Below are 13,483 nucleotides of genomic sequence, written 5' to 3' on the forward strand. Positions count from 1 at the left end.
GGGGGAGCATTTAGGAACTAGAGGAAATCAACTGCTAATCTTATTTGCTAATGCAACCCCATTCAGCAGCTCCATGGGAGAGAACCATGGCAATTTTCTCTGGAAAAAGTTATTCATCACTATTGAGTCAATTCCAACTCATAGAGATAGATTTCTGATATTATCTTTTGAAAAAATTCATTTTCGGGGGCTCTTAAAGCTCTTATAGCATTCCATACACAATTGTATCAAGCATACATGTACATACATTCATCATCATTTTCTAAACATTTACTTTCTATTTGAACCCTTGGTATCAAGATTCTCTTCCTCACTCATGACAACTTAATAAATTATAAATTATTATTTTCATATCTTACACCGACCACTGTCTCTCTTCACCCACATTTCTGTTGTTCATTTCTCTGAGGGGGGATGTCACTCGTCGATCATTGAGATCGGTTCCTCCTTCCTCCCCTCATCTCCCCACCTTCCCCCTACCCTCGTGGTATCACTACTCCCAATTCTGTTACTGAGGGGTTTATCTGACCTGATTCCATGAATCAAGAGCTATTATCTGTTCCAGTGTACATGCTCGTCTAGCCAGAACTGAAAGGCAGGACTGGGGTCATGATAGTGGTGGGTGAGGAAGCCTCAAAGAACCAGAGGAATATTGTGTGCTTCATTGGTTCTATACTGTGCCCTGGTTGACTCATCCCTTCCTGTGACCCTTCTGTGAGGGGCTTTCCAATTGTCTACAGAAGGGCTCTGGGTCTCTACTCTACCCTCCCCCTCATTCACATTGATATGATTTTTTGCTCTGGGTCTTTGATGCCTGATACCTGATCCTATCTACAGCTCATGATCACACAGGCTGGTGTGCTTCTTCCATGTGGGCTTTGTTGATTCTCAGCTAGATGGCCACTTGTTTATATTCAAGCTTTAAGACCCCAGATGCTCTATCTTTTATTAGCCTGGCACCATTGGCTTTCTTCACTACATTTGCTTATGTACCCATTTGGTCTGCAGTGATTGTGTAGGGAGAATGAGCATCAGAGAGGCCAGGTTGTTAGAAGAAAGTATTCTTGCATTGAGGGATGGCTCCACTTCCTCAATGATGTATTTTTTTATCTTTAGAGGGGCCCAGAGCCTCATCTACTTCCTAAGGAATAGCTAGTTTGTTTGCAGTCCTACCTATGTCTCACTCACAGTGTCACCAGAGCTACTGGTAAAGGTTACAGACTAGAAAATTCTACAGGGCATTTCTTCTGTTACATAGAGTCATTCTCCTAATTATTTAGTGCTGCTATAACAGAAATTCCACAAACAGGTGGCTTTAACAAACAAAATTATTTTCTCACAGATTTGAAATTCAAAACCAGGATGCTAACTCTAGGGAAAGGCTTTCTTTTTTATAACACTGGAGGAAATCTGTTTCTTCTAGGTCTCTGCTCCTAGTGATCTTCATGTGGCTTGACATCTCTCTTCCCATCTATACTTACTTTCTTTTAGTATTTTTATATTTCAAAAGAGACTGGTGATACTCCCGGCCATAACCCTGTCTCATTAACACACCAAAAACAACCCATTCCCAATAGGATTATAACCACAGGCACAGAAGATTTATAACACATATTTTCTAGGAACAATCCATAGCATCCATAACAGTGTCTATGAATCCAAATAACTCAATGGCACCTAACAACAACAATTTCAATTTGGAGCAGATGAGTATTGATTGACACAGCTAGACAAATGAACAGATAGCTCACTCTTGTAAAAACTATTGGTTACTCGAAAAGATCTTATCGCCTTTCAAAATGAATGTTTTATTATCAGTTGCGATGCTAAATTCACGATTTTCTGAAAAGTTTATTTTAATCATATTATTAATCTCATCTTTAGTATAGTTTTCCAGTATATGACACATGTTTTTTATTTCTCAGGTTTGACCTCAGTTCCAAGCAACATTCCACTTGATACTCGAATGGTAGACCTTCAAAACAATAAAATCAAGGAAATAAAAGAAAATGATTTTAAAGGGCTCACTTCACTTTATGTAAGAAAATTACATTCCTATTTTCAAATGTTTAAGTGAATAATCTATATCACTGCTGAAATGATTAATTGTATCATTTTAGTGGAAACAATTTTTACTTTTATATGGTATGAGTGCAGGATGAGAAAGCCACTATTATTCAACAGTTTCCTAGTAAATAAAAAAGTATAGCTTTAATGGATTATATTTTATTACTAAGCATACTGAAATATACTTTTCTTACTATGTAGTATCTTTTGCTTATACTGAAAAATAAAGGGAAAGAGGAAGCTTAGCAGCTTGGTGGATCACAAAAATGGTTATGAATCTTCATGTTATAGCACAAACGATTACTATTATTTTATTTGTAAGGAAATAAGCACAATTATAAGCAGTAACTTGCCATCAGTTCCCTGGCATCAGATTATACAGCCTAGTTGCCGTTAAGCCTTTGTTTTGTCCTTTTATAAATTGTATTATGAAATAGGGCAAGCACATAAAAAGTCATAAAGCACACACAATTTGTGAATAGCTGTAAAGAATACTGTATTCTGTTTCAACAATCACCGAGTAAAGCACAGAACATTGCCGAGATTCCACCACTGTGACCGAAGTGAATTGCCATCTTTACTTTTAGGATATCAAGTCCCTTGTTTCCTTTATAGCTTTCCCAATATTTGCATTTCCTTTAAAAACACAGATTCCTTTACCTGCTTGAGAAATGCTTACAAAACACAGGAAGTACAGGACAGATAAACCTCTCAGGACCATGAGAGTAGCAATACCAGGAGGGTAAGGGGAAGCTGAGGTAGAAAAGGGGAACAGATCACAAGGATCAACATATAACCCCCTCCTTGGGGAACGGACAACAGAAAAGTGGGTGAAGGGAGATGTCAGAGAGTGTAAGACATGACAAATTAATAACAATTTATATTTATCAAGGGTTCGTGACAGGGGGGGGCGGGGAGGGGAAAAATGAGGAGCTGATACCACAGGCTCAAGTAGAAAGAAAATGTTTTGAGAATGATGATGGCAACAAATGTACTTGACACAATGGATGTATGTATGGATTGTGATAAGAGTTGTATGAGCCACCAATAAAATGATTTTAAAAAGAAATGGTTACAAATAAAAATCGTACTGAATGCATTCTTTTGCTATACAGTTTTTAGATAAAATTTATAGGTAGTCTACCAGTTCTGTTGCTGTATTATATTCCATTGTAAATACCACATAACCAAGCTACTCTCCTATGGATCCACTTGTTTTGACTCTGGCTTTGGGTAGTCACAGACAATGCAGCCATGAAAACCTTTGGCTTTGCACATGTGTTCTTTCTGTGTATCAGGCTTCCCTGTCTGACCCCCCAAGTATGACTCAGTAAATTTCAACCATAATAAGTATGGTTTTTAGTTTTATTCTTTTTTCCTCTGATTCAGACATGATATTGTTGGAGCTGCATAAAAGAATAAGTAAAACAAAGTAAAGGGAAAGTTTTATTTAGCACTATTAAATGTTGCCACAGATTGGCATTGTCTCCAGTTAAACCATATTTTCAGTGTAGGCTTTCATGTGAAAATCACAAAAGTGGGAGTCATAGGTTTCCAAATTCATCATTAGCAAACAATGTGGCTATACGTAAAGAAGGAACATGGGGAAATTATAGCCTTTCAAAAGTAGGACAAGAGGTCTCCATAACGAATGTGGCTATAATAATGAGTTGGAAGTAAACTGTGAATAACTGCTTGTGTGTGTGTGTGGTTTTTAAATGATCTGACTTGTTCTCTAATACCTTATTATCTATTGTTGTAAGAACCAGAAGGCCATACGAGAAGCTAAAATTTAATATAGAGAATTTATAGGCTATCTGAAAGCATTTTTTTTAAACCAAGTACTTTATATGGTGATATTTTTCCAAATCATGGTGATATTATAACTAAATAGATGTTTGAAAATGACCCAATATGTACACAATACAAGCAAGTACAAAGCATATGGTTTTACAAGTATAAAAATTAGTACCTTATAATTCAGTTGGCTAACACTAAACTGATGGTAGCAACAGTTAACAGTTTAGATTTTGCCTCTATTTTTTATTATTATTCATTTTATTGGGGGTTCATACAACTCTTATCACAATCTATACATACATCAATTGTGTCAAGCACATTTGTACATTCATTGCCCTCATCATTCTCAAAACATTTGCACTCCACTTAAGTCCCTGGTATCAGCTCCTCATTTTTTCCCCTCCCTCCCTGCTCCCCCCTCCCTCATGAGCCCGTGATAATTTATAAATTATTATTTTGTCATATCTTGCACTGTCCGACATCTCCCTGCACCAACTTTTCTGTTGTCCGTCCCCAGGGAGGAGGTTATATGTAGATACTTGTAATCAGTTCCCGCTTTCCACCGCCCCCCCTCCACCCTTCTAGTATCAGCACTCTCACCACTGGTCCTGAAGGGATCATCTGTCCAGGATTCCCTGTGTCTCCGGTTCCTATCTGTACCAGTGTATATCCTCTGGTCTAGCCAGATTTTTAAGGCAGAATTGGGATCATGATAGTGTGTGGGGAGGAAGCATTTAGGAACTAGAGGGAAGTTGCATGTTTCATCATTGCTACACTGTACCCTGACTGGCTTATCTCCTCCCCGCGACCATTCCATAAGGGAATGTCCAATTGCCTACAGATGGGCATAGAGTCGCTACTCAGCACTCCCTCTCATTCACAATGATATGATATTTTGTTCTGATGATGCCTGATACCTGATCCCTTCGACACCCCGTGATCACACAAGCTGGTGTGCTTCTTCCATGTGGGCTTTGTTGCTTCTGAGCTAGATGGCCGCTTGTTTACCTTCAAGCCTGTAAGACTCCAGACACTATATCTCATGATAGCTGGACACCATCAGCTTTCTTTACCACATTTGCTTAAGCACGCACATTGTCTTCAGCGATTGTGTCGGGAAGGTGAGCATAATGGAATGCCAGTTTAATAGAACAAAGTATTCTTGCATTGAGGGAGTACTTGAGTAGAAGTATTTACCTCTTTTTATTGTATACATAATATTAGCTTATTAATTTTAATAACCACTCTAAGAATTAGATTGTATGACACTGATTTTACAGCTGCAATGAGTGAGGCTTAGGGAGGGTCAGCTCTTTTTTGCAGTCTAACTATGCATGTGGTGGAGCCAAGAACTGACACCAAGTCGGCCTACCTTCAAATTTTAATGAAATAATATATGATCATTTCAATTTAAAATGTCATTAGTTATTATTCTTATAGTTATGCAAGCTGAATATGAATCGAAGAAGTAGTTGAAGTAGTTAGTTATAAGTTATAATTCCATTGTCTGATGGTAGGAAAATGGTAAAACCATTCTCCAAATGTTCCTTGGCTCTAAAATTATAGAGTGAATTGGTTGGAATACATTTTATTATTGTTGATTATCTTAATATTTAAGTGATGACTTAGTTATAAAATAAATATATTCTCTTCCACATATATTTCAAAGCTATACATAAAATACACACATATATATTTTCTCAAAGCTGTATTTGTGAGGAGTCTTACCAAATCAGAGTGGTCTGGATATATGCTTAAAAAGAACAAGGTCCCACAGAGCCCCATGGACATGATAACACAGTGGGAAAAACATGGCTCTGCTCTTTGTTATGTACATTTGAGGATTAAGCAAGAAAACAAAAGTGAAGAGTATCTTTCACTCTGCCTAGGAAATAGTTAGTTCTCAATAAGCATTAATGCCTTCACTAGAACTCAGTAGTTACTTTCCCCTCCCTGCTTAGAAGTATAAGCAAGGGCACTGCATTGACCTCTATGGTGATCTAGCGAAGGGGATGAACCAGCACTTCAAAATTACACCTCTATACAGGAAGATGAGGCTTAACTTGGTTGTGATTATTTACTACCTTCTCCTCTCAGTGTTGTAATTTAAATGGAGATGGCAGGCTTAATCTTTGTTTTCTCTTAGAATGTAGAACAAAACTAGAAGAGACACATTGGCTTACACCCCAGCACAATACAGACAAGAAGCTTCTCAAAGATTAGCTAAATTCAAAAAGATGAGATGAGCTTTTATACAAATGAAAAAGGTATAAAATAAGCAGCCAAACCTTTGCACTGTTCCAACACAGTAGAAATTTTGTTGTAGTTTAGATTGGATTGCAAAATTATTTCCATGGTTAATTAAGTATATGAATGATAAAAATTAAATTTATTTTCATGATTGTCTAATCATAGGTTATAGAAGAATCAAATATTCGCTTAACTTTCTATGTTCTATCTAGGGTCTGATTCTAAACAACAACAAGTTAACAAAGATTCACCCAAAAGCCTTTCTAACCACAAAGAAGCTGCGAAGGCTCTATTTGTCCCATAATCAACTTAGTGAAATACCACTTAATCTTCCCAAGTCATTAGCAGAACTTAGAATTCATGATAATAAAGTTAAGAAAATACACAAGAACACATTCAAAGGAATGGATGCTTTACATGTTCTGGGTAAGTTTTCAAATGAATGAATATCTTGAAATTATAAGTAATAAGCAAATATAAAGAAATGCATCATTATTAACAAATACTACAACTGATAATTCCCAAAATATATTTTTGAATCTTATAATCCTTACTTAGCATAGTCATTTAAAACTCAACTCAGTATCAAACAAAATTTATAGCACTTAAAACATATGACTTTGTAATCTCCTTTGAAACACCTAAAATACCTAGTGTGGTTTCTGTATTCTAACTAGACCTCACTTGAAGACATCTATATTATTCTTATTAATTTAAAGGTAGTTTTTGTTTTGTTTTGTTTTACAGAGTAAAATTGTTCCATGGACTTTATTGCATGTGACATTTATGGAAGCACATTTGAAATTTTTAAGAAAATATTTAATAGTAGCTATTGCATCTTATCAGAAAACGTAATAACTAAATTAACATTAATGCTTCTAAGAATGACCATTGGATTAGGCGTTAACTATTCGATCTCTCTAATGTATAGTTTTCTCCTTAAAATTTAAAGTTTAGAAAAAATGTTTAATCACTTTATTGGGGGCTCATACAACTTTTATCACAATCCATACATACATCAATTGTGTCAAGCACATTTGTAAATTCACTGCCTTCATTCTCAAAACATTTGCTCTCCACTTAAGCCCTTGGTCTCAGCTTATTTTCCTGCCTCCCTCATGAACCCTTGATAATTTATAAATTATTATTATTTTGTCATGTCTTACACCATCCGATGTCTCTTCACCCACTTTTCTGTTGTCCATCCCCCATGGTTATATGTAGATCCTTGTGATCGGTTCCTCCTCTCTACCCACCCCCTCTCCACTCTCCCGGTATCACCACTCTCACCACTGATCCTGAAGGGATCATCTGTCCTGGATTCCCTGTATCTCCGGTTCCTATCTGTACCAGTGTACATCCTCTGGTCTAGCCAGATTTATAAGGTAGAATCGGGATCAGGTTGGGGGAGGGCATTTAAGAACAGAGGAAAGTTGTATGTTTCATTGTTGCTACACTGCACGCTGACTAGCTTATCTCCTCTCCGGAAAGGTAGTTTTAAAAATGGATTCTATAAACTACTCAAATTAACATATCAAATTAGTTGAGATACTACTTAAAATATACACTAGCTTTTGATTAGTTTTAAGGTATCTTTTTGGATTTGATTTAAGATATCTTCTAGATTATTGATAGAAGAAATGTTTGTGCTGTATTTTAAAATTCTATCCTATTTTACTTCTACCACAATCACATATCTACAGTATTTCTTTTACACTGTCTCTTAAAAATTCCCAAATAATACTTCCATTGATCAAATTCCCAAGTAATACTTCATTTGCTCCATTCAAACAAACAAATACCTGGTATTTATCAAACAGCCACACTTAGCAAAAATTATCCAAAACTATATTTCTTCTAATTAAATCACAATTTCCAAATGACTTAAATTTTAAGTTTATTATTGTTCTTGTCATTCTTGTATGTTATTAAGTCAAATCTGACTCATAGTAAACCTCTAGAAGAGTAGACCTGCTTCATCAGACTTCTTTTAGGTACAAAATAAAATGTACAGTAGAAATAAATAAATAAAATGTACACTAGCTAACAGAAAGAAACACTTTATGTTAAATAAAGGATGATCTATTTCTGATGTAATGCTACTATAATGAAACCTTTATCATGTTCATGGTTGGAGGAGGGTAGCAGCAAGTTACGGATTTAGTAATTCAAAGCAAAATAATGAGCATGTTCTATATTCCAACTTATGTCATTTTCTGAGGCTGGCAGAGAGGAGAGAATACAGATATAGAAACAGATGTATGGAGTGAAAAATGAGCTGAATAATGAAGTGCACATGAATCAGAACTGGGATGTGTATCACTGTGTGGTAAATTTCCTTCATATACAGTATGTACATGCTAAATTATACAATTTCCCCCACAGAAATGAGTGCAAACCCTCTTGATAATAATGGGATAGAAACAGGGGCATTCGAAGGAATGACAGTATTCCATATCAGGATTGCTGAAGCAAAACTAACTTCAATTCCTAAAGGTCTGTATTTACTTTCTAATATAGAAAATATTGAAAAATTGATATAATTTAAGGGCATTAAATGTTATTGTAAACTGTACAATATATACACTGTGTAAACGAAACTGTTATTGGAAATCTTTTTTAGTAGTATACGTGGTCAGTACTATATGAAATTTAGCATTTTCTCAAAGATATGTGAAGTGCTTTATTTTTTTAAAGTCTTGAGGCAAAATTTTTGTTTCTCTAGAATGAACAAATATTAAGAATCAATTAGTGGTTTCTTTTCATTCCTTTTGCTTGTATTTATTTATCTATACTTGCTATTCTATGAAGTATTTGTCAATCGAATCCAAACTCACTGTCATCAAGTCAATTTTGGGCTCATACTGACACAATATGACAGCCCCTCGACTTCAAGTCTTTGTGAGAGCAGACAGCCTAATCTTTTTCCTGCAGAGCACCTGGGAAGAAAGGGGTGTTCAAACAGCTGGCCTTTCAGTTAGCAGATCAGTATGTAGGACTCCTTGACGTACTTGTTGGACGTGGTCAATTTCTTAACGAAGAAAGCAGAGAAGATGAAAACCAATACCCAAGCAGAGAGGTGGTGGTTAGGTGTGAAGCCTGGAAGGGACGCTGGGGTACGGCACTCCATCAGACAATGGGGATAGCATAAAACCTAGCAGTTGCACTCTATGGTATTTCCCCTGCGGAAACAAAGACCATAGCACGACCAGTTAGAGGCACACTCATATTCATCACAACACTATTCCTAATAGCAAGAAAATGGAAATAAACTAAATGCCCAGCAGAGGAAGAATGAATGTATACATAAACTTTGGTTTATATGCTCAATGGAATACTACCCATCATTAAAGAATAATGATGAAACTGTGAGGCACCTCATAACATGGTGGATTTGGAGGACATTATGCTAAGTGAAATTAATCAAACACAAAACTACAAATACTGTATGAGACCACTGTTATATTTTTAAATCAAAAAAGGTCTTCTTACCAAAAGAAACAGACTTTAATGGTTACCAAGGGTGAGAGAGGAAAGGAGGGAAGGGGAAGCAACATGCTTGAAGGCAGACAGGTGTTAATTTAGGTGAAGAGGATGATAATATACTACTAGAAGGAAGTGATGGGGATGGGAATGGGGAACAGGGTATGTCACTGGAAGGTTTGTTAAGTTGTTGAATGCAAACGACTATCTGATATGTAAACCCAATTCAAAATAAAAAGTTGTAAGGGAAAAAAAGAAATACTATATGGGATTAAATTTACAAGGGCAATTAGAAAGAGTACGGACAGCAAGTTTATTCTAATGAGAAGGAAACAACTCAGAAAAGGAAGGTGATAATGACGGCACAACTTGAAGTAATCAACATCAGTAGATTGTACTTGCAAACTGTGGGATTGGTGTATATTTCACTGTGTATCTTTTCAACAACTACAAAATAAATAAATTTTAAAAGAAAAAAACACCTAGAGTCAGTTCGCCAGCAGATATACTAGAGTGGGAAATTCACTGGCTCTTATGGATATATGAATTGCTAGTTCTCTCTGTGAGGCAAAGGCAGATCAGTGGTAGAATGCTTCCATGGGAAACCTACGTTTAATGCCTTGTGAATACACCTCATGTGCAGCCACTACCAATCTGTCAGTGAAGGCTTGCATTTTGCTTTGATGTTGAATAGATTTCAGGAAAACTTCTAGATTAAGGCAGTCAAGGAAAAAAGGCCTGGTGATTACTTACAAAAATCAACTTTAGAGAGTCCTATGGATCTTAGCAGTCCATCCACTGTGTGTGGGGCTGCCATCAGTCAGAGGTCAACAAGGAGGCATTGGTAGAAATTATGCTGAAGATCATATAATGGAAGTTTCAGTGATGAGTGATTCACTCACAACAAGTTGGTTTTTTCAACAGCCCAAACAGTGACTATACACATGAACCTTGCTAGATGAAATACACAATACTCAAATAAACTATATCTGTGGCAAAACATGTTGAAAAAGTTCACTATCATCAGTCATAGCAAGGCCATGGCTGGTTGCAAAACAGACCATCACTTGCTCATATGTAAGTTCAAGTTCAAGGTAAAAGGAATTTTTAAAAGCCCACAAAAGCTGAATAAAGAGTATATCTCATCTCAAGCTGAGATGAGTATATGAATATATCTCAAGTTGACGTTGGGTATATCTCATCTAAATTTAGAGACCACCTCAAGAATAAATTTGATGCATTGAAAATTAAAAACCACTTTCCATGTAACCATGATGGCTGATACTACTAGCAACCTATTGCAGCTGCTGTCTCTGGAGCTTGTATATAAATGTATACGCTCAAGAATTCACAATATAATGAAGAATGATAAGGAAATTATTGGCATGCTTCTAAGTTTTTGATGACTTTTTCGATATGATCTTGGAAGATGTCACTGAATTTGAAATCACATAAAAAGGAAGAAGGATTACTAAATTAGATAAGATTTTGCTAAATGGAAATAACATAACAATGCTGGTTTTGGAGAAGGACCTGAAGTATGAATAGATTTTCTTGACTTATGCTTGCTTCTATTTTGCTTCATAAAGGCAAAAAGATGGTTTCTTAAAAACTTCTTAATTTTGAGATTCTATGATGCTTAGTTTCTTGTTAAAGGGAAATACTTTTAAGGTACTTGGTAAATGCCAATTTTTGTGTAAGGTAATTATGATTACCTTGGGAGAAAAAATGCAAATAGTTTGTTGTTTGAAGATGAAAATAAAGGGTTTTTTGGTTAAAAACAAGAAAAAAATGAATAGCTAAAGACAATAAGGGCTGTGGAATAACATCAAGGACAAGATAAATGAAGAAAGAGTGTCTGGGGTCTTAAAGGCTTAAAGTTAAACAAACAGCCATCTAGTAGGAAAGCAACACAGCCCACATGGAAGAAGTACACTGGCCTGTGTGATCACAAGGTACCAACTGGATCAGGTTTCGGGCATCAGAAGACCCAAAACAATCATATGGATGTGCCCGAAGGGAGGCTCAGAGTGGAGACCCAAAGCCCATGTATAGACAATTGGACCTCCCCTCACAGAGGGTCACGAGGAAGGAACAAGCCAGCCAGGGTGCAGTATAGAACCAAGGAAACAAACCAATTCTACCTTAAAAATCTAGCTAGACCAGAGCATATATACTGGTACAGATGAGAGCTCATGACACACAGAATCTAAGAGATAAACCCCACAGGAACAGTAATGGGACTAGTGATTACTATGTTGGTAGGGAGAAGGTGGGGGGGAGAACGGTAGGGGGGAAAGGAGGAATGGATTGCAATGACTGACATATAACCCCTCCCTCCAGGGGGACAAACAACAGAAACCTGGGTGAAGGGAGACAGCTGACAGTGTAAGATATGAAAATAATAATTTATAATTTATCAAGGGTTTACGGGGTGGGAGAGTGGGGGGAAGAGAAGCTGACATTAAGGGCTCAAGTAGAAAGAAAATGTTTTGGAAATGATGATGGCAAAATATGCACAAATACAGGGCAATATATGACAGAATAACAATTTATAAATTATCAAGGGCTCATGAGGGAGGGGGAAGCGGGGAAGGAGGGGAAAAATGAGGACCTAATGTCAGGGGTTTAAGTGGAGAGAAAATGTTTTGAGAATGAAGTACAAATGCGCTTTACACAATTGATGTGTGTATGGATTGTGATAAGAGTTGTATGAGCCCCTAATAAAATGTTTTAAAGAAATGCACAAATGGGCTTGATACAATTGATGTATGGATGATTATAAAAGCTGGAAGAGCCCCAATAAAATAATCCATAAAAAGATAAACAAAGCAATCTCTGTGTAAGAGCCCTCCTCGACACCCCCCTTCAAAGAAAAGAAAAGATAAATAAAGTAAGAAAAAAGTTGTTGAAAACACAGGGAAGAAAGAAAAGATAAAAATCGATGTCAGGCAAATTTTTGAGATTTGCTTTTGCACAGAGGAGCTAAAATGAATGGAAGAACTTATTAAGCCAATGAGCCGAACAGAAGGTTTCAAGAGCTCAGGTAGACAAAGTAAAGCATAGTAATGAACTGTGAAAAGACCAAGAGTTAGAAAGTTAAAAGAGAAGAACACACTTGGCAGTTTCCAAGCTGAAAAAACTGCAGAAAATATTAAGCCTCAAGTTACAATATTGAATAATTCTATTAGGATCCCTGGTGGCACTGTTAGGTAAGATTGGCAGTTCAAGTCCATCAATCACTGTGAGGAGAAAAATGAGATGAGGCTATCTACTCTCAAATATTTACAGATTTGGCTTAAAACCTCATCCAAGTGGCCATCTAAGATGCAATGATTGGTCTCTCTTATCTAGAGGGGGGAAAAAAGTGAAGAATGTGAAAAGCGAGAAACAAAAAGCCCAGTGAATACAGTACACAACATCAGTCTTCATGACCCTGAGACTGAAAGAACGAGATGGTGTCTGATTACCACTACCAGCTGCTCTGAACGGGATCGTACTAGAAGGTCCAATATAGTGTGGGAGAAAATTGTGGAATAAAACTCAAAACCATGAAAAATACCAGGCTTACAGCTCAGCTAGAGCCTGGAAAATCCCCAAGACAATGGCCTATAGTTTGATACCCTTCAAGTTTAAAAATGATCTCATCTCATGGTCAATTTTCTGCCAAGCAATAGCTTTCTTTCTTTTTTTTTACAATAGCTTTCTTAAGGAAACAATAACATTATGGAAATGGAAGTACACCCAGAGCAACAAACCATTTGAGATATATATATATATATAGAGAGAGAGAGCATTTATGTAAGGGTAAAGTTCAAAAGGATTAGCAAAGAAAAGGGAATAGATATATAGATATGGAAAACACAAGGAGAAATTAGATTAA

At 36.5% G+C, this 13,483-nt stretch overlaps 2 protein-coding genes and 1 pseudogene across 2 annotated transcripts in view; 2 read left to right on the forward strand and 1 right to left on the reverse strand.

The window, feature by feature from the left end:
- The window catches only part of LOC105979931 (centromere protein P), a 369,435-nt gene that overhangs the window by 197,038 nt on the left and 158,914 nt on the right, over positions 1-13,483 (reverse strand). The window lies entirely within an intron of this gene.
- ASPN (asporin) overlaps positions 1-13,483 on the forward strand; it is a 38,116-nt gene that overhangs the window by 19,461 nt on the left and 5,172 nt on the right. The window contains exons 4-6 of the mRNA XM_004717737.2: positions 1,926-2,038; positions 6,330-6,543; positions 8,503-8,613. Coding sequence (XP_004717794.1) covers positions 1,926-2,038; positions 6,330-6,543; positions 8,503-8,613 — 438 coding nt within the window. The remainder of the gene's footprint in view (positions 1-1,925; positions 2,039-6,329; positions 6,544-8,502; positions 8,614-13,483) is intronic.
- Positions 10,872-11,144, forward strand: LOC101649064 (annotated as a pseudogene).

Source organism: Echinops telfairi, unplaced genomic scaffold (genome assembly GCF_000313985.2).
Source record: "Echinops telfairi isolate 266 unplaced genomic scaffold, ASM31398v2 ScPeMD7_7430;HRSCAF=8468, whole genome shotgun sequence".
NCBI lineage: Eukaryota > Metazoa > Chordata > Mammalia > Afrosoricida > Tenrecidae > Echinops > Echinops telfairi.